Source organism: Balaenoptera borealis (genome assembly GCF_965194805.1).
Source record: "Balaenoptera borealis genome assembly, chromosome: 2".
Classification (NCBI taxonomy): Eukaryota; Metazoa; Chordata; class Mammalia; order Artiodactyla; family Balaenopteridae; genus Balaenoptera; species Balaenoptera borealis.
The window spans coordinates 80233407-80251413 of NC_138867.1; the positions used below are offsets into that span (position 1 = coordinate 80233407).

The 18007-nt window shown below is 41.0% G+C and overlaps 1 protein-coding gene across 1 annotated transcript in view; it reads right to left on the reverse strand.

Annotated features, from left to right (window-relative positions):
• Window positions 1–286: 286 nt before the first annotated feature.
• Window positions 287–18007, reverse strand: part of LIX1 (limb and CNS expressed 1) — a 59766-nt gene continuing 42045 nt past the window's right edge. The window contains exons 3-6 of the mRNA XM_082378420.1: window positions 15797–15937; window positions 12530–12625; window positions 5043–5120; window positions 287–3313 (exon numbers count right to left, since the gene is read on the reverse strand). Coding sequence (XP_082234546.1) covers window positions 3026–3313; window positions 5043–5120; window positions 12530–12625; window positions 15797–15937 — 603 coding nt within the window. The 3' untranslated portion in view covers window positions 287–3025. The remainder of the gene's footprint in view (window positions 3314–5042; window positions 5121–12529; window positions 12626–15796; window positions 15938–18007) is intronic.

Below are 18007 nucleotides of genomic sequence, written 5' to 3' on the forward strand. Positions count from 1 at the left end.
ATGATATAACTGAGAACTCTCTGAAGCATTTCAGAGATAAAGTCAACTACAACAATACTCCTGACTTCAAAAGCTTTCCCTAAAGAAACTGAAAGGTGTTAAACCTTTATGTTTTCTCTTTTTCCTGAGACCTAGCTGACCAGATTCATCGTTGATGTAGGTACGGCATTTCAGGAATATCTATGGCTTGATTCTTTTCATATTCTAGAAATAGGTGAATGAATTTAACAGCAAACATATCAATGGACTATATCTTTTGAACAAATGGACAACCAAATTCTGATCATTAGAGGAACAATGACTTTATTAAATCTGTAATATTCTAACATGTTCACACAAATTTAGTGACTAGTTGGCTTTAAGCTGTTTTTTTCATAACAATCTGGTGTATTGGGGTTTTGTGAGAATTGAACTATCTCTTGTCAAAATACAGTGCAATTCTGTATTTAAGGATGATGACATTTATCTTAGAGATAGGTTAATGGGATGATGTCTGAGTTAGTTGGATTCCTGCTGAAAAGCTTAAGAAACTGTAAGTATGTGCTCAAAATTAAGAGTTCTAAACTGGGGGTCCTTGGACAGAGCAATCTATGGATTTTGGGGAGGTCCACATACGCTCTGAAACAGTTTGTGTAATTTTGAATGTATACGCTTCGTTCTATTTTCCTAGGAGAAGGTCCATAGCTTCTATCAGATTCTCAAAGGGTTTATAACCACAAAAGTTTAGGACACATAGCTCCATATATTTAAATAGAGAATCCTCCACTCTAGGCCCCTTCAACACAGTGTGCTATTGAGAACAAGATATAGAAATTGAAAAATAATAATAACCTACTTTGCTCTTCAACCCTGCTCTTCTCAGGGCCAGGATTATAGACATTTATGTGATGTACTGACAGCCGTTAGGTCTTAGCTGAAACTGATTTGCGATAAATGAGCATCAAAGAGAGCAGCAGTGGCAAAGATTCTGACTTTTGCTTCTTTTGCTGAAACTTCCCTACCATTGCAGGAAGAGTGGGCAGTTTTCACCAGCCAGGAAAAGCTGATAGTGGCCAAGACAGAACCTCTGCTTTCAGTGTACAAAATGGGTACAGTTTTCTAATTGCAGGGCAGAGAATACATTTAATATTTTCCCAGCTGATTCCTGTTCCTGCATCTAATTAGATGGTGTCAGCTTGAGGTGGTCATTGTTAAAGGCTGCAAATGCAGTACAGATGTACCTACCTTTAATCACACCCAACATGGGAAGTTGTGGCTTTTCTGAAATGATAAAGAGTAATGACTTTATGAAAAAATTACTTTAAATAGGAAGTAATTTAATTTTAAAATTTATTCAAATTATAAATATTAATTCTAATTCCCATTCAGAAATTTCTTCTAGGTGACGTTTAGCCTCATTACGGGGAGAAATGTGATTTTTTTGTTAAAACAATATTTTAAATAAAATTTATCTAATATTATATAGCATTACTGTTTCAAGACATTTGAGTAGGGCAGATATGTAGCTAAATTTTCCCTGATGTGAAAAATATGATGTATGAAGTTAATTTTTTATTAACAAGGCTAATTCCAAAATATATGCTCAGTATATAGTACTCAGTATACAGTTTTATGGGGATTCAAGGAGTGACAATTAGCACTGTAGATATTTAGATATGAAGCTAAACTCACATTTTTGTAAACTTTAATGTAATTATAATGGTTTTAGCTTTCATGAAACAATGTGCATTTGCGTAAACAAGAAGAAAAGGAAATCTTATTTAAAATTGAGAAAACTGTTTTCTTAAATTTGAATTATTGTAGTAAATGCAAGATAATCCTTTCCATGTTAAAAATAGGGAAATACTTGTAAGTGTTTAAAATTGACACTGCTGCCATTCTTAAATCTGAGTGACCAGGAACCATCTAAAAATTGGTTTGTACTTGCTTTTGGTTTTCTAATCTGTTGATTGATCCGAGCCATTTTGAAAAAGAGATGGCAATGTTTTATCCCTTCTTTAAAGAAGATTCCAGTCATTTAAACTGAAAAATGACACTACGTTTGAGCTACTGGTGGCTTAAGTTCTTGAACAATAACAAAGACAGCTAATAATTCCTTTTCTCCAATGCATGAGAAATAAATCAAATGTGAATATAAGCATTGTTAAATGCTAATGATTTTTCAAAATGTTTTAACCTTTGAAATGCCAGTAACTTTCTCCATTATAGATATATGACTGAGGTGGCAGAAATAAAAATAGATCAATTCATCTATTTGCAGATTAAAAATGCATATGACTGATTGCAGGACTCATAAAAATTGGACATTAATTCTTCTTGAGGAATACAAGTGAGGGTACTATCCTGGGTGACATTTATCCCCATATGGAAGAGTGGATTGAAAAAAATTTTTATTACTATGACATTTTAAGCCACATTACATTTATATAGTATTTTCATACTATTACCACTTCAAAATCTTTGATAGCGGGATGTCCAGATAAAATCCTCACTGAAGTTTTGGATTACACCTAGTAGAGTGTAAGTGATCTTGTAGCTTACAAAGCTTAGGAAGAAACTCTGACCCCTGGATATTTTTTAAAAGAATCCATATTGTTTATTTAATCCCAAGTATTTTTTAATTGCTATCATGCTACTTTCCCCAGTCCTGGCTGGTGTTCTTTTCGGGGATGCTACATTGACCCATTCTTTTAAACAACATATATAATCTAGCAAGGCACATGTCAACAAGGCTTCAGGTTGAAGCCAGGCCTGGAAAATATTTTTCAAGCAATCCTGTCTCCATCCTTTCAGTCTGAGGTGGAACTATTTAGAGTGTGATGGGAAAATTGCATTGAGTGACATGTTGGGTCCTGTAAGGGTCCTGCTACTCTGAGATTCTATGAATGGAATGGGTGGGGAGAATTAGTACGGCCTTCAGGCAGCATCTATAGCTGCTAAAGCCTCTGATGACCTCCTTCAATGAGCTTCCTAATGTTACAGTCCGGCCTCTGCCCGCCTTGGGGGCAGCTGGGACCTGGCCTTGTTAGTGATAGCTGCAAAGGGCCGTGAGGCTCAACTGATCATCACTGGGTGAGGAAGTGTCAGGATCACTGTAGATCTGAGTCAGGGCTAAACTCAGGATTTCTTTCTTTTCTTTGTAAAAACGTAGTTCTTGTCCTGCTTTCCTGGCTTCCTCCAGCTCCCTCAGGGCCATGCGTAGCTCTTGGGAGAGAATTCCTGGTGACTCCCGCTCCTTCATGATCCAGTCCAGGGCCATGTGGCTGCGCATCTTTTCATCTAGGGAATACTGGGAATAGTAGGAGATGACTTCCTGGGAGCCAAGAAACAAAGTCCAGAGAGTCAGTAAAGAGCAACAAAGGTACCCGGGCTCATGGCCTTCTGACGCCTCATTTCCTGTGCCTCCACCACCCCACACACACCCCCAGGGGTTCTACCAATAACCAGACCTCTCTGATGTTCACAAACCGAAGCCAAATCTCAGGACATACCTCTTAAAGGAAATAGAGGGCTCAGCTGGTACACAAAGTAGGGTCACTCCAGGTTGAATCAAAACACTACCACCAGGAATGACCCAATAATGTTCACAGAACAGAGCTCTGACCTTGCTAGAAAATATGTCTTCCTTTGAAAATGCATTCCTATAACAATTAGTATGAACATTATCTCATTCATTGAACTCTTCTGCTCAGCATTATCTCCTTTGGCAAGATAGAGAGGGAAACAATTATATGGAAGGATTCGGACAGAACTGGGTTTGGTCACACCCATTGCAGAAAGCAGGGAGCTTTGAATCAGGACAAGACTTAGACACCAGGAGAATCAACTTCCTAACTGCTATGTTGTTAGCATAAGGAAGATGACAGACTGAATGGCTCACAGAAACTATGGGAAGAACTTTAAAAATGTATTATGGAATATAGGTATTATCATCATTGATATCATAATGGTACCTTCATGTACATTGTCTCTCACTTTCTCCAAATAATTAAAAATTTGTCACTGTCTGTCAATTCTCATGTTTAAAATTTGCCAATACATTGTAACATCATGTATAAGTTTGATGGATGCACTTTAAGAAGGTCTTGTGGAGTGGATGCATTGTTTATTTTTATTTTCAAGAACATATGGTATTTATTTATGACCTTAACAAATTAAAAACAATCATGGAAAAGTGTTTATAACCAACCCGGCATATTTCAAAGGCTTTTTATTGAATCAAAGGAAAAGAAAAAAAATAGCCAAAGCCATTGTCAGCTACTCATTTCTTTTCCATCTTTGACATTTTGAAAGCCAGGCTTTCTAAGCAAAGAACAACTAAAAACTCCTGGGGCTGCAGTGCATGGAAAACTCTTACACCGACCCTCATATTGCTGACTAGTAGAGGCTCTGTTCCTCATACAAATTCCTGTTAGCAAATTCTCAAAACAAACTACCATCTTCGAAGGCTAATGGGGTAAAGGAAGAATAAATCTTGAGGGATAGCAGGTGAGAATCATTAAGTGCATGGGAGGGGGGGTTGTCTTTGCTACTAAAAAAAAGGGAGAAGGGTGCTTTTTATAGGTAGCAAAGAAATAGTGAGACCCTGTCTCTGAAAATTAAAGAAGAAACTTCCAAACCAAAAAACTGGAGTGACTGAAATACCAGGTTGTCCACCTTTATAATCATTTCTGTTGTCCCTTAAGGACATTTGGTGGGGATGAGAAAAATCCTCCTGCTACACAATCAACTCTACCAGAAGCAGTGCAGACTCACATTTCTTTCTGCCTTGAAGCGTGGGAGAGGGCACACATTCCAAGCAGGCAGGACAGGTGCATAGAGTAGATTCAGTATTTGACTTAGAAACTAAGTCTGTCTTAATGATCCCTTCAGTCTGGCATTCAGTACAGGTATCTAACTCAGTCCTATGCCCGGCCAACATTCTTCTTAGTGTGCATTTTTGGTCAGTCCCTGATGCAACGGGACTGATGTATATCCTGGAAGATGACAAGCCGTCTGCTCAGTCCATACAACGCAAACCTGTTTTTATTGGAAAATCTCACCTGTCGGGAACACTTTGTTTCACGAAGGGCTTTTAGGCTTCCATTCCAGTGCAATAGTTGGAAAATGGTCATAAGCTCCTATAAAACCCAAATACCTGTCATTAGTCTCAAAGCAGAAATGTGAAGGAAAGTGTCTCAGTGATTGCTGAGCAGGGCATAACTCTGATCCCCAACTATATTGGGGAAATAGAATATACAGTGCTGTCAGAACACTTTGAGACTTTTCAAATACCACAATCCTAGGCTTTCGGAGCATTTTTCCTTCCCTCCCCTGCTATTTGGCACAAATTATTAAATAATTGACAAATACCTTTCAACATTAAAAATACATATGCTCTAACAATTATACACCGAAGAAATTATGTAAATATACCAGCACATCTTAGAATAATGTATAGGCAAGGCTATTCATTGCATCACTTTTTAAAATTGCCCAAGACTGGGAATATTTTCAATGTTCATTTTTAAAGGAATGGTTAAATAAAATATCATCCTAAAGTGTAGCAGAATACGGCACCCCCAAATATGCCACTTGGGTATATTGATTATTTTGAGCTGTAAATACTTAAAAAACTGCAAAGAGGCTTTCTCTGAACTCCCCTTATCTGCCTAAAGACAGATCCTCCAAAAGGAACACAGTTGTCATAAATCCCCTCCCCAAGAGTTGCATCAAGCAGGGAAGATTGACTCTTATCACAGAAGTAGAAACTAAAGTCCATTCCACACCCAGACAAACTTTGTCACAAACTATCATAGCTCCCATCAATTCTTCTAAGGGCCCATTCATCTTTCTTAAAGATTATTTAAGGCCTGAGAGGCCTATATCCCCTCTCCCCTTTCCCTATTAAGATGGTATTCAATCCTGAATTCTAAGCCACCTTGCGGAGGTACTCATTTTTCCCTGGGTACCTCTCACATATACATGAAGTGTACTTCTGTTTTTCTCTTCTTCATCTGTCTTTTATTACAGGGGCCTCAGCTAAGAACTCGGAAGGGCAGAAGGAAAATGATTCTTCCTCCCTACAACACATTCACCCTACCAAATACGCTGCAATCACAAAGCATGAGAAGGCTCTCTAGTTCTAATATAAAGAGTCTCTATGAGGTGTTGTTAAGTTAAAAGCAAAGTGTCCAACATGTACACTGTGTGCTACTATTTGATTAAAAAGAATAGGAGATGCCTATAAATATTTGCTTATAAACTCCTAGAAGAGTTCTGGCAAGATACAAAAGAATCTGGTAACATGAGTTGCCTCTGGGGAGAAGAAAGGAGGGAGACCTTTCTCTGACATTCTTTGTACCTTTTGAATCATGCGACAATATTACATATTAAGGAAAACAATTTAAATGTAATGGACAAACATATAATGGACAAACTACAGAAACTGTAAAAAACCCCTAAGTTTATAAATTCAGTCAAGAAAATGCCTTAAAATATGGACAATAAGGTTGAACTGACATTAAAACTCACCCATAGTTTTCACATTCAATGGCTAGGGCTGAGCACAGCATTAAGCCTTTCTATCGGCACCATCCTTTCCCTGCATGACACCCAGGGCAAGCTAATGTGTATTCAACATACTGAAGATTTTATTTTCCTAATTATATTAGGATTAGCAGTCTTCCACTGAAGTTACCTGCATTTTTTTTTTTCTTTTTTGACCAGAGAAACATCTACTGTGGATTAGTAGTACAAACCACAACCACATAATTATTAGAAAATAACAATACAATTAAGGAACTTCCTGGTCATGAAACTAGTTATGAAAACTTAACATTTAGACAGATGTCTTATGCCCATTCAAAAAAAGTGGACTTTTATTGTCTTTAGGTCTGCTTGCTCTGGAAAACGTTTTCACTATGAAAATCAGGAGACGCAAAGTCACTCTGAGATTCCAGTCATCTTAAAATTATGAGGTAAAAGTTAAAGTGATAAGATCATCAGAAAAAATAGCACTATTCTCATGTCTAGAACTGCCATTAGAATGTAATGCTTTTCTTCTTTTCAGTTTGGGATACAGTTTGGGATTTTGTGTATGTACTACTGCACAGTAAGCACCCCAAGAACCCACAGAGACCTTAGTAAAAGCAAAACCATGTGTTTCCATTAATTAAAATATGACATGGACACCAGCTGAGCTATACGCCTCCTGCCCCAAACACTGACCCCACCATCTGCCCAGGGTCCTAGGTCCAGTGTCTGGGTAGCCCACCCCTCTTATGCTAAGTTGGAAAAGTGAGAGTGGTTTGTTCCATAACCAAATCTTGCCTAATCTGGATCTCACCACTATGCTTCTTATCAAAGTAACCCCAGTAACTGAGGAAGACAAATTTGTGCTGCCCTTCTTACCGTACCCTCAAGCCTACTCAGTGAATGCTTTGCAGCCATAAAAATGAATAGGAATGCTCTTTTGGTTCTGATACGGAATAGTCTCTACCGTGTTACAGGAGGGACAATATTTACAAATAAGACATTTTGTTTTATGTTTTATCTTAAGACTCCACTTAAATTTTGTATTCTATTGATTGCGCATTTTTTTTAAAGAAGAAAATAAATACGACTCCACTCCTTTCCCCACCCTGCAATCTTCATGTAAAGCTGACAACCCAGAAAGATATACTGAGTTTATCCTGTGGCTTCCAATAGCCCTCTTGGCATTGTCCTTGCATCCTTGTGGCCCAGTTTGAGAAACAACCTATTGCCAACAGAGCTCTTAATTCCATCCTCTGACAATTGTTGCCTTAGTAATATATTTTTCTTCCAATGTCCTCTCAGCTCTTATTCTTATCTGTGCACTAAGCCCCCCATCCAGATAAATTTCTTTCATGCCACTCAGCAATCCTCCTAAGACTTCAGAACCCACAATTCTGTGAACAGAACCAGAAATCTTTCCCATGTGCCTTGGCAACCTACATCTCTCAAACACTTCCCCACAGAGACCTGAACTGTTTCTGCCTGCAAGAAGACGATCCTCCTCCTCCTCACCCCCCAAATTTCTATTCTATCACCAAGCAGTTTTTCCCTCTGCAGTAATACAACTGCCTCTTCTTCATTGTTGCTCTTGTTCCTAAAATCCCCCAGGAAAGATAACCTTCTGTCTGCCTTCTTACATTATCTCCTGATCTAGTTCTTGCTCTCCTCTCTGGAGATACGACTCTCATCATCGTCATGTAAAGTATATTGAAATATTTCCACATTCTTCCTGTCCCACCTCTTTATTTCCCCTCATATGACCAAGTTCACTATCTTCAGATCTTCCTGAAGCTGTATGAGTCCTGGGCTCAACCCCAGGAAATCCTTGTGTGCCTCACATTGATTCCATTGGAAATCCTTGCATTATGGGCAGACTGGCAAGGAGAGGGTAGCCAGGGACTTCTGTGAGGATTCGTTGCATCGTTTCACCATGACTCCTCACTGTCTGGTCTTCACAGCCTCATTTTCTACCTGTCGAAGCCCTATCACTTTGAAGGAAGTCTGTTTGGTGATCTACCTGTCCTGCTCCTTCCTCACTGAAGTCTTTGTACTGTGTTTGTTACGTGGGCTGATCTAGAAGCCTGGGTCAACTGGGTGGGCTGACAGATAAACAAGAAGCTGGCCTAGAGGTGGGGCTGGGACTAGGGTGAGGTGAGTGAAGCAAGATTTAAGGTACGTCATACAAGTTCAGGGTCTTTTATTTAAAATTCTGCCTTTATTTAAAACTTGGATGTTTTGTTTGTTATGAATTTTTGCACATTTGTTTTGAGTTTTTAAAATATTGCATTATAATATTATTTGCCTTGATTGCTGAATTTTTTGACGCTCCTTTAAATTTTGTACCCGAGTTCAATGCCTAACTCTTCTTACCCTAGTCTGGGCCCTTCTGGGGATTTGTCTCAGGGACAAGGCTGGCTTCATGAGCTTGTGATCTGTGCAGTCACAGAGGCTCTGAGCTTGGTTTAGTGCTCCGCTGTCTTGAAATTCTTAGTAATTTTTGAATAAAAGGCCCTGAACATTCATTCTGCACTGGCCCCATAAATTATGCAGCCAGTCCCCTTCAGCAAAGTAAATTTAAAATCGAATGGTGAATCAAGCCCTGCGTTTTCTTTCTCTTCAAGGAAATTGCAGCTGTAGCTTTCATTCTACAGCTTTTCTGGTTCATTTTGTCATTCATTAAATTTAAACCAACAACAACTGGGCTCTGTCCTCACAGTGCTTCCTGGTGTTGCCTCCTAGGAGAAACAATGTTTGGCCTCCCAGCTACTCCCCGGGGAGAAAATGTACACTGCTTCTCTCTGGAACTCTGTCTGGGAGACTGGCTTGGTTCTGTGATTCATCAGAAATAAGAAAAACAAACAGTGTAAATGGAGAACTTGAAAAACAGGTGGGCACAATCTCCCCACCCAAGAGAATAGATTTAAGAGGAAATTTGTTTATGGGATGAGGTTTTAAAAGGCGACCTGGAGAATTTAGCAAAGATGTAAATAAACAACTTGTCTTTGGATTGCATTAGGCTTCAGAATAAATATATTAAGCAGCTTCAGTCAAGTCTGCCTTGAATCTGACCTTGACAAGACCCAGTGGCCATCCCACCCCCCAAACATCAGGCAGTTTTCTCTATGGTGAGGGGCAAGGCTACCTTAAACAGGCATCCCGGCCTCCCTCCCACGAAGTGAAGGTAAGCAGAAGCGTATCATGTTTCCTCTGAGCACTGCCTCCTTGATGGCCCCCCTGAAAGCCTGCAGGCAGTCAGGAGACACCAGTCTTGCTTTTATACGGTATAGTCATCCACAGCTAGATACAAACACACATCTATTACCCACCAGGGGTACTGAATTGCTGTGTTGACTGCAAACAGCCCAGGTCTGTGGTCAATTCCCATTATGTGCAGAAACAAGCTGATGCATTTAACCCAGGCCACCAAGGAATGTGTAGGAACCCAGCAGGCAACCTGGAGCTGGCGGAAGGAAGAGGGATGTGCTTCATGGCCCTCCTCCTGGGTTGCCAGCATCCCTACTGGGAGGAGGGAGTTTGGATTTTTCCTGCCTTCACATCTTCCTCTTCCTTTGTCCCTCATCCAGCACCCAGCCTCCACTATGAGAATTTATGAAGCATTTCCACAGTATGATTCAAATTATTATTTCATGTATTTTAATACCTTACTGCACAGACCACACAGAAAACATGCAGCCCGTAGCAAGGCAATTAAAGTATTACTAAAAGATGGTTGAGTACAGCCTTTCATAGTACTTGGACAGAATTTTAAGAATTTTTTTAAAAAAAATCTTGCCTTCCCTATATTTGGCAGACTAACCCACCGTGTTAAAAAATCATTCTTGATTTTTCTGAAAATAGCTACTAAATCCTATACAAGCTATTATGTACTGGGCCAGGCAACATTCATTGTATAATAAAAGAAGTACAATATTCTTCTGTCAGGGTTGAGGGGGGAGGAATTAACATAAATGAGATTCTTCCTTGGGGAATCACCATGCTAAATGTTTTATAAATGTCATTTTATACACGCCCCACAAAAAACCTACACAATGGGCATCATGATGCTTATTTTGTAGATGGGAAAACTGAGTCTCAGAATGGTTGAGCTCACAGGTGGCAAGTGGTAGCACAGGCTTTACATGTAGGTCTGTATGGTTTTTTAAAGTTTGTGTCCCTTCTCTTGTGTCATGCTCTTCCCTTTTATTTTTTTTTCTCTGTTTGACTTTAGATTGTTATGGAAGATTTTTAAAAAAAGCAAAAAACCCTTGACAGTTCCACTCTTTTATTCCATAGCAAGGGCCCTGAAACATTTAATGCAGGGGAGCTACCTTGTCCTCATGTAAAGACTTTAGGTTAAAGTTGTCAAGGGAATCCATCTGGTAGCCTCTGGCATTTCAAATGAAGCAGTCCTTCTTCAGAAATATATATAATAACAGTTGTCAGCTTTCACTGAGCATTAACCATATGCCAGGAACTGTTCTGGACTTTCTATGTGGTCCCATTTAGTCTTCACAATGGCACAGTGAGGTAGCACCACTACTATTATTGCTTCTATTATTCTTCCTGATTTACGTACAAACGAGGAAACAGATTTAGAGATGAGCAGCTGAGCCCATTCCCAAGCCTGGGCTCAGAACCACTGAGCTGCTGCATGTCCCTGTCTACACCAGAAGGTGAGCTTCAAGGTCTCTTCCAAACCAAGACAAGCAACGTCAAAGGTCAGGGAGACCACAACTGCTTAAGGAGAAACCTGGATGACTGAGATCTTCCTAGGGCAGGGTGAAGAAAGAGTATTTTGTGTCAATCAAATGAGAGAGTGATGAGGAAAATTACTGGTTCTTAAAAATGGGCAGGTGGGACATATCCACCTGAGAAGTGGCTATGCCATTGTAGTCAGGAAAAGAGTTTGAAAGGTACCAAAGGTGGTATTTGGAAGGTGGTGGCTTCAGGGCTCAGCTGTAACACCACTGTAAATTATACCATGATGAACATTTGTGTCCATAAAACTTTATATTCTGATTGCTTCTTGGAATCTAACCTAAAAAAAAAGAAATCTTGGCAGGTAAAGTCTCCTCATTATAACATTGCATATTGATTCCTACTGGCATTGATGTATATGGATGGTCAACTGTATTCAAGTTTAATTTTTTAGAGAGTACACTTTCATTCTCAATAACTTCTGAAGTTTTGTCTGCCCAGCCCAATATAGGATAATAGGAGTGTGAACTCAGAAATCAGACTGCCTGGGTCTGAACCCTGGCTGTGCCATTTGCTAAGCTGTATGACACACTTCCTTCAATGAAGACATGGGGATAAGAAATACTCACATGTTTATTGTGAGGGTTAAATTATGGTAAGATTTGTTAAATGCTTAGCACAGTGCCAAAGTAAGCATCCAATGAGCGTTAGCTATTATTATTCTTATTGCTATTAATATAATTATTTAATTTGCAAATAACAGGTAATATAGTTCCTCAGCTCTATTTATTGCTTGTCAACAGTGGAATGAAAAGGGTTACAGATTGCTAAATGTTTTGATTTAGTTAACAATAGGAGACGGCAGATCTTGTTTAACAGAAATACCATAACTGAGGGGAAAATTGTTTAATATACATTGCAAGCACCTTCATCCATGACTTCTGAAAATTAAGAACCAAATGGTCACAACCAACACTTCAAACTGTTTGATTTGGTTTAAGGGGGAGCTTTATACTGAAAAGCTGGTAAAATGTTAATAGGGTCATAAGACTGTAATGTTCCCCACCTGTTTCTTAGCTCAAGTCTTTCACTTTCCTTTAAGAAAGCAAAGATTGTTCCTGTTTGCTTTTTTGTTTTAGCCTCCTGAGGTGTGGCTAAAAGGGAGCACAGTGCTGGATTTTAGGAGGGTTAAATTAAAACGACCAAAACAAAAAAAGAGCAGATTATTGGGACGGGGGCTGTTAGTGATGAGTGGCATTCCCCCAGGCTTCTGGGGATTGTGTAGCAAAACAAACATGTGGAAGGAAGCAGGTACCTGAAATTCCAGCATGGTCTTCCCCATGTTTGACTCCAACATGTAGTGGTAGGCTCCAATGCTGGTGCTGGGGTCGTCCGCGTCATCCAAAGTGCCCTTGGGAAGTAAGCAGAAAATGAAAATATCATGAGTTTTTCCTCCTCTTCTTTGGGTGGTCATGAATTAATCCTGTGGCCTCACAGTGAGCCTTCTATTGTCCTAACCCTTCAGGGGTGCATTCTACAACACTACAACCGTCTCCAGTTGATTTGGGATAAAATCCTTACTCTCACCATCACTCATAGTTAAGAGGATTTTGTAATCAATTTGAATCTAGCTTTTGATTAGAATGTTAACTGATTATATACTCAAAAAGAATAATTATCCCAAAGCAGAAATTCCTGTATCTCTCCACAGAGTTTTTGTTTGTGGTGGCATTAATGTTTGAGCAGTTGCTCTCCGAGGCTGCTTTCATCCATTATCGAAATCTTGAAATGCTGACTTGCTCCATAAGATTCCAATGATCACCAAGCAAATTATGTAACTAACAGGGAAAAAATCTCCAGTTGTATGGACCATTCATATTTTACCACCATGATTCTTTTTTTTTTTTTTTTTAATTAATAGCTACTTTATTTATTTATTTATTTATTTAGCTGTGTTGGGTCTTTGTTTCGTGCGAGGGCTTTCTCTAGTTGCGGCAAGCGGGGGCCACTCTTCATCACGGTGCGCGGGCCTCTCGCTATCGCGGCCCCTCCCGTTGCGGGGCACAGGCTCCAGACGCACAGGCTCAGCAGTTGTGGCTCACGGGCCCAGTTGCTCCGTGGCATGTGGGATCTTCCCAGACCAGGGCTCGAACCCGTGTCCCCTGCATTAGCAGGCAGATTCTCAACCACTGTGCCACCAGGGAAACCCCCACCGTGATTCTTAATGGGAGCTTTTCATAATATGCTGGTGTTCGGCCTGGAGACATGGATTTTGGTTTATAGTTTTTCACTTTTGGACCACTTAATCTTTAGGAAACAAGGTGGGTGGGTGATGGGAAGAAATGAAATTCCCCTTCAATTTGGTTAGGGGGAGTGGCATTAAAAAAGCTGACATGAACTCAGGAATGGCATTGGGGCCTGTGCTTCAATATCCCATGGCCCTGGATTCCTGGGAAGGTGGGCAACGGCTTTGTGAGACTGAACAAACAACTGTCAGCATCAGATAGCAGCAAATTTATAGCTTTTGAATGCAATAACATTAACACACTACTGCTGAAATATTTATGTTGGCTTTTTAAATATCCCAGAGGAAATCCATCCAGAAGCCTGCAAACCATATATATTCTCCTTCCTTAGAAATTTCCATGAAAAAATGATAAATTACATTTACACTGAGGGCACCTCCCTGCTCCTGAGTAAATTCCACACATATAAATCAGGCATCATTTTCCTAACTTCTCTTCCTCAAAGGCACTTGAAATTTACAGGGCAGGAAAATAAAGGCTTCCTTTCATCCTCAGAGCAGATATAGACCAGAGCTCCCTGAGGTCTCTCTGCCAGGACAACCACTCTCTGTCCCTGCCTCTCCCCTTATCTCTCTTCTGCATGATAAGAGCATTTATGAGGGGGAAAAGCAGCAAAAAGGTCACAGCTAGTGTGATAATGTCACCTTCATTATCGGTAGCTTCTCCAGAATGACAGAACCTTTATAGTCAGATTAAGGGAATCAGAGAATGAAAATCTCAGATGGGGTTGATCCATGCTAAAGGCGAAGCTAGGAGGTGGCTAATCCCTTTGGTGATGCCAAGTTTCTGCACTTGAAGGACACACAGGGCGACACCTGCCCCAGTTGAAACCCCAGGTTTCCTCCATGGTTAAAATGGTTTATAATTTGGAGGTACAAGGATCAGGAGCACCAAAAATTTATGGCGCAAATCATCTACTGTACTCCTAGACTGCCGAGAAAATGTCCTATCTAAATTTCTAAGACAGAGTTTTTGGCTCTCAAAGCACTTTGTATTTAATTACATCCATTACAGAGATTTCCAAAGCTCTCTGAAAAAAGTAGTTGATATTAAGCATGATAATTCTAACAGCTAACAAATATTGGGCATACAGCTTTTCCCATATCGAAGCAGTCAGTGTTTCCTTAAAAACATAGATTGCAGGACCTCATGCTGGCTGGGGAATTGGCACTTTTAATAAGCACTTCAGATAATTTTTTTTAATTAATTAATTAATTTATTTATTTAATTTATTTATTTTTGGCTGTGTTGGGTCTTCGTTTCTGTGCGAGGGCTTTCTCTAGTTGCGGCAAGCAGGGACCACTCTTCATCGCGGTACGCGGGCCTCTCACTGTCGCGGCCTCTCTTGTTGCGGAACACAGGCTCCAGACGCGCAGGCTCAGTAGTTGTGGCTCACGGGCCTAGTTGCTCCCCGGCATGTGGGATCTTCCCAGACCAGGGCTCGAACCCGTGTGCCCTGCATTGGCAGGCAGATTCTCAACCACTGCGCCACCAGGGAAGGCCCCAGATAATTTTTATGATTCGTCAAGTTTGGGAAAAATTGAGCTTCTTTATCTCTAGGTTAAAGCAGTATCCAATGGCATGCATTCTCAGGCCCTAAAAGAATCTGTGCTCCTCAAACAGCAAACATTCAAATAAACAAATCAAGGTGGATAATTTGATCCACCTTGATTTAAAGCTTGATTAATTGTGATTAATCCAGGGAGGCTAAAGAATATTACTGAGACATGGAATAGGGAGCCAGCTCCAATATCAAGATTTCCAGCCCAAGTGTTCTTTCTGCTGAAAATTAATGATTTAATAGGTTAAAAATAAAACCTGCACAATTCTTTTTTTTTTAAATTAATTTATTTATTTTTGGCTGTGTTGGGTCTTTGTTGCTGCTCGCGGGCTTTCTCCCGTTGTGGCGAGCGGGGGCTCCTCTTCGTTGTGGTGCGCGGGCTTCTCATTGCGGTGGCTTCTCTTGTTGCAGGGCATGGGCTCTAGGCACAGGGGCTTCAGTAGTTGTGGCACGTGGGCTCAGTAGTTGTGGTGCGCAGGCTCAGTAGTTGTGGTGCACGGGCTTAGTTGCTCTACGGCATGTGGGATCTTCCCGGGCCAGGGATCGAGCCTGTGTCCTCTGCATTGGCAGGTGGATTCTTAACCACTTGTGCCACCAGTGAAGCCCAAAACCTGCACAATTCTTAAAGAACTTGTTCACATTAGCATCTCCCAAGATTCAAATGGCTCCGTACTCTCAGTATAGCCAGCTTTTCCCTTCCCTGGTGGGTACTCACACTAGTGGAGGCAACTGCTTCCTGCACACTCTCCATAATGAATTCCTTGGTGATCCTGCGAGAGGGCAGCTCATTGAAGAGAGAGTTGATTAGGGCCACTTTAGCTGCATCGCGTCTGGCCTCAGCTCTACTTAAGCAGCACTTAAGAAGGGAAGGAGAAAAGGAGTCATTAAAGAATTCAGCATCTCACCATTTCGCCCCATCTCAATGGGTCTATGGACATTTCTATTTATACATTTACTGTCTGCAGCTATTCCTCCATACCCATGGCTAATCCCCTGAAGATCATCCAGATTTTCTTTCAGCCCTAGAGCCCAGGCAAATGTCTTGGTTAGTCTTCAAATGTTTTTGTCTTATTTCACAGTCGTTGAATGTCTACTATGCACCAGATGCTTTCATACTCTGTTAATAAATAATAACAAAAAAATAATGGCTACTATTCTGTGCTAGGTGATTACATTCATTATCAGGGCCTTCCTCAAATCCTTATTTCAGAGAGAAAGAAAGTAAGGAAGGAAGGAAAATGGGAGACACTTTTAACACAATAATTAAAAACACAGGTTCTGGAGTCAGACTCCTTGGGTTCAGATCCCAACTCTGGGGCTAACTAGCTGAAAGACTGTGGACAAATTAGTCTTTCTGTGCCTCAATTTCCTCCTCTGTAAATGGAAATAATAGTAGTCCCTGTGTCACAGGGTTGAAGATAGGCTCAATCAGTTAATATAGAGAAAGTAGTGAGAGTATCCAGCACACGGCCACACTCTATGAGAGCATCTCAGGCTTATACTTTTTAACCTTCAGGTAAGGACAAAGGGGCTGCTGTCAAAATCTACTGTTTTTGCTTTTCCAGCATTTATTCCTCACCCCCCTTCTAATAATAGTCCCCTGATTTTCTTGAGGACCACCTTTTCTACCTTGCTCTCAATCCACGCAGTTTGGGTGGGACAGGAATTTTGGCTTTCCTGAAGTTAGGGGCCATAGGCAGCCTATGATTAGTAACTCACACAAAAAAATTCGTTTTTCCCCAATTTAATACTGCTCTCCATCCTCTTAGCCTGGCCTTCCTGTGGCTCACATGGGTCTGCTCAATTTAACCTGATTCTTTTCTGTCCTGTCTGTCTCTTTTCTTACCAACTCCTCTTATTCAAGTTCTGGTTTGGTGTGGACCCTGGGTCCAGATAGAGGATGAAGCTCTATGAGAACTGCACTGCCCCTGGAGATCGCACATGTTGGAGGACCCCAGCGTGTGATGGCTCTCTCCTACAGGCTCCTGGGAACTGTCTAGGGTCCTAGATCTTACTCCAGGACTCCTAGTGGGAAACAAGCCCCAGGAAGAGAAGCCTAGGCCTGGGTCCTGGTCAACAGGGTGGCCAGACACCCTTGCCTCTGCCACTCAGTGACTGTGAGACCTGGGCTGCCTGTTCTTTGGAGCTTATTTCCTCACTGGGCAAATGGGACGGCTAGGCTCTCTGGTCTCCAAGGTGCCCACTACCTAGAATGCAAGATTCTCAGAATCAGTAGTGCTTGGTTACTGACGTCAAAGAAGAGGGAAAGTACCAAAGACCCCACTTCATTTTGCAGTTTTGTGCCTCAAGGGCTTCAAAGCACCACTGGGAAAAAGCCAAACCCTTCCAGTTTGCTTTTAGCACATTCCTGCCTCTACCTCATCTGCCCCATGCTGACCATCCCTGCACTGATCCAAGAACACTCCAAACTCAAGCGCTCATGTCCTCCAGAGGCCGCCTCTCCTCTCCATCTCCACAGACCCAGTATGAGTCCCCTGAGGTCAGGCCCTGGCCCCCTCTGATATGCCCCCTGTGACCTCCCTAGAACAGTTGTGACTATTAGTGCAATGATCCTGTACTTGACTATGGATTACCTCTTCTTGCCCTTCCCCCAACCTCCAGGCCTGGGAAGTGCCCCTTATATACTTCTTGAGCATCCTCCAGAGTGCTTACTCCCAGGGTCAGTTCTTGGAATGCTCATGTATGGTTAGTACGTGGGCAAAGTAATGACAAGACTTCTGAAATGGTAGGAACATGACACCAAGGAGGATGGAAAAAACATGTGTCAGGAGCCTAACAGAACAATTAAAGGCAGCTATTTTAACTTAAACAACACAAAGAGATTTCCAATATTTCCTTTAAATGAAGAATGGAGCTAAATTTCTAAATATGTATGTGAAAGGTGGTTTGGGCTTTTTCTCCTTAG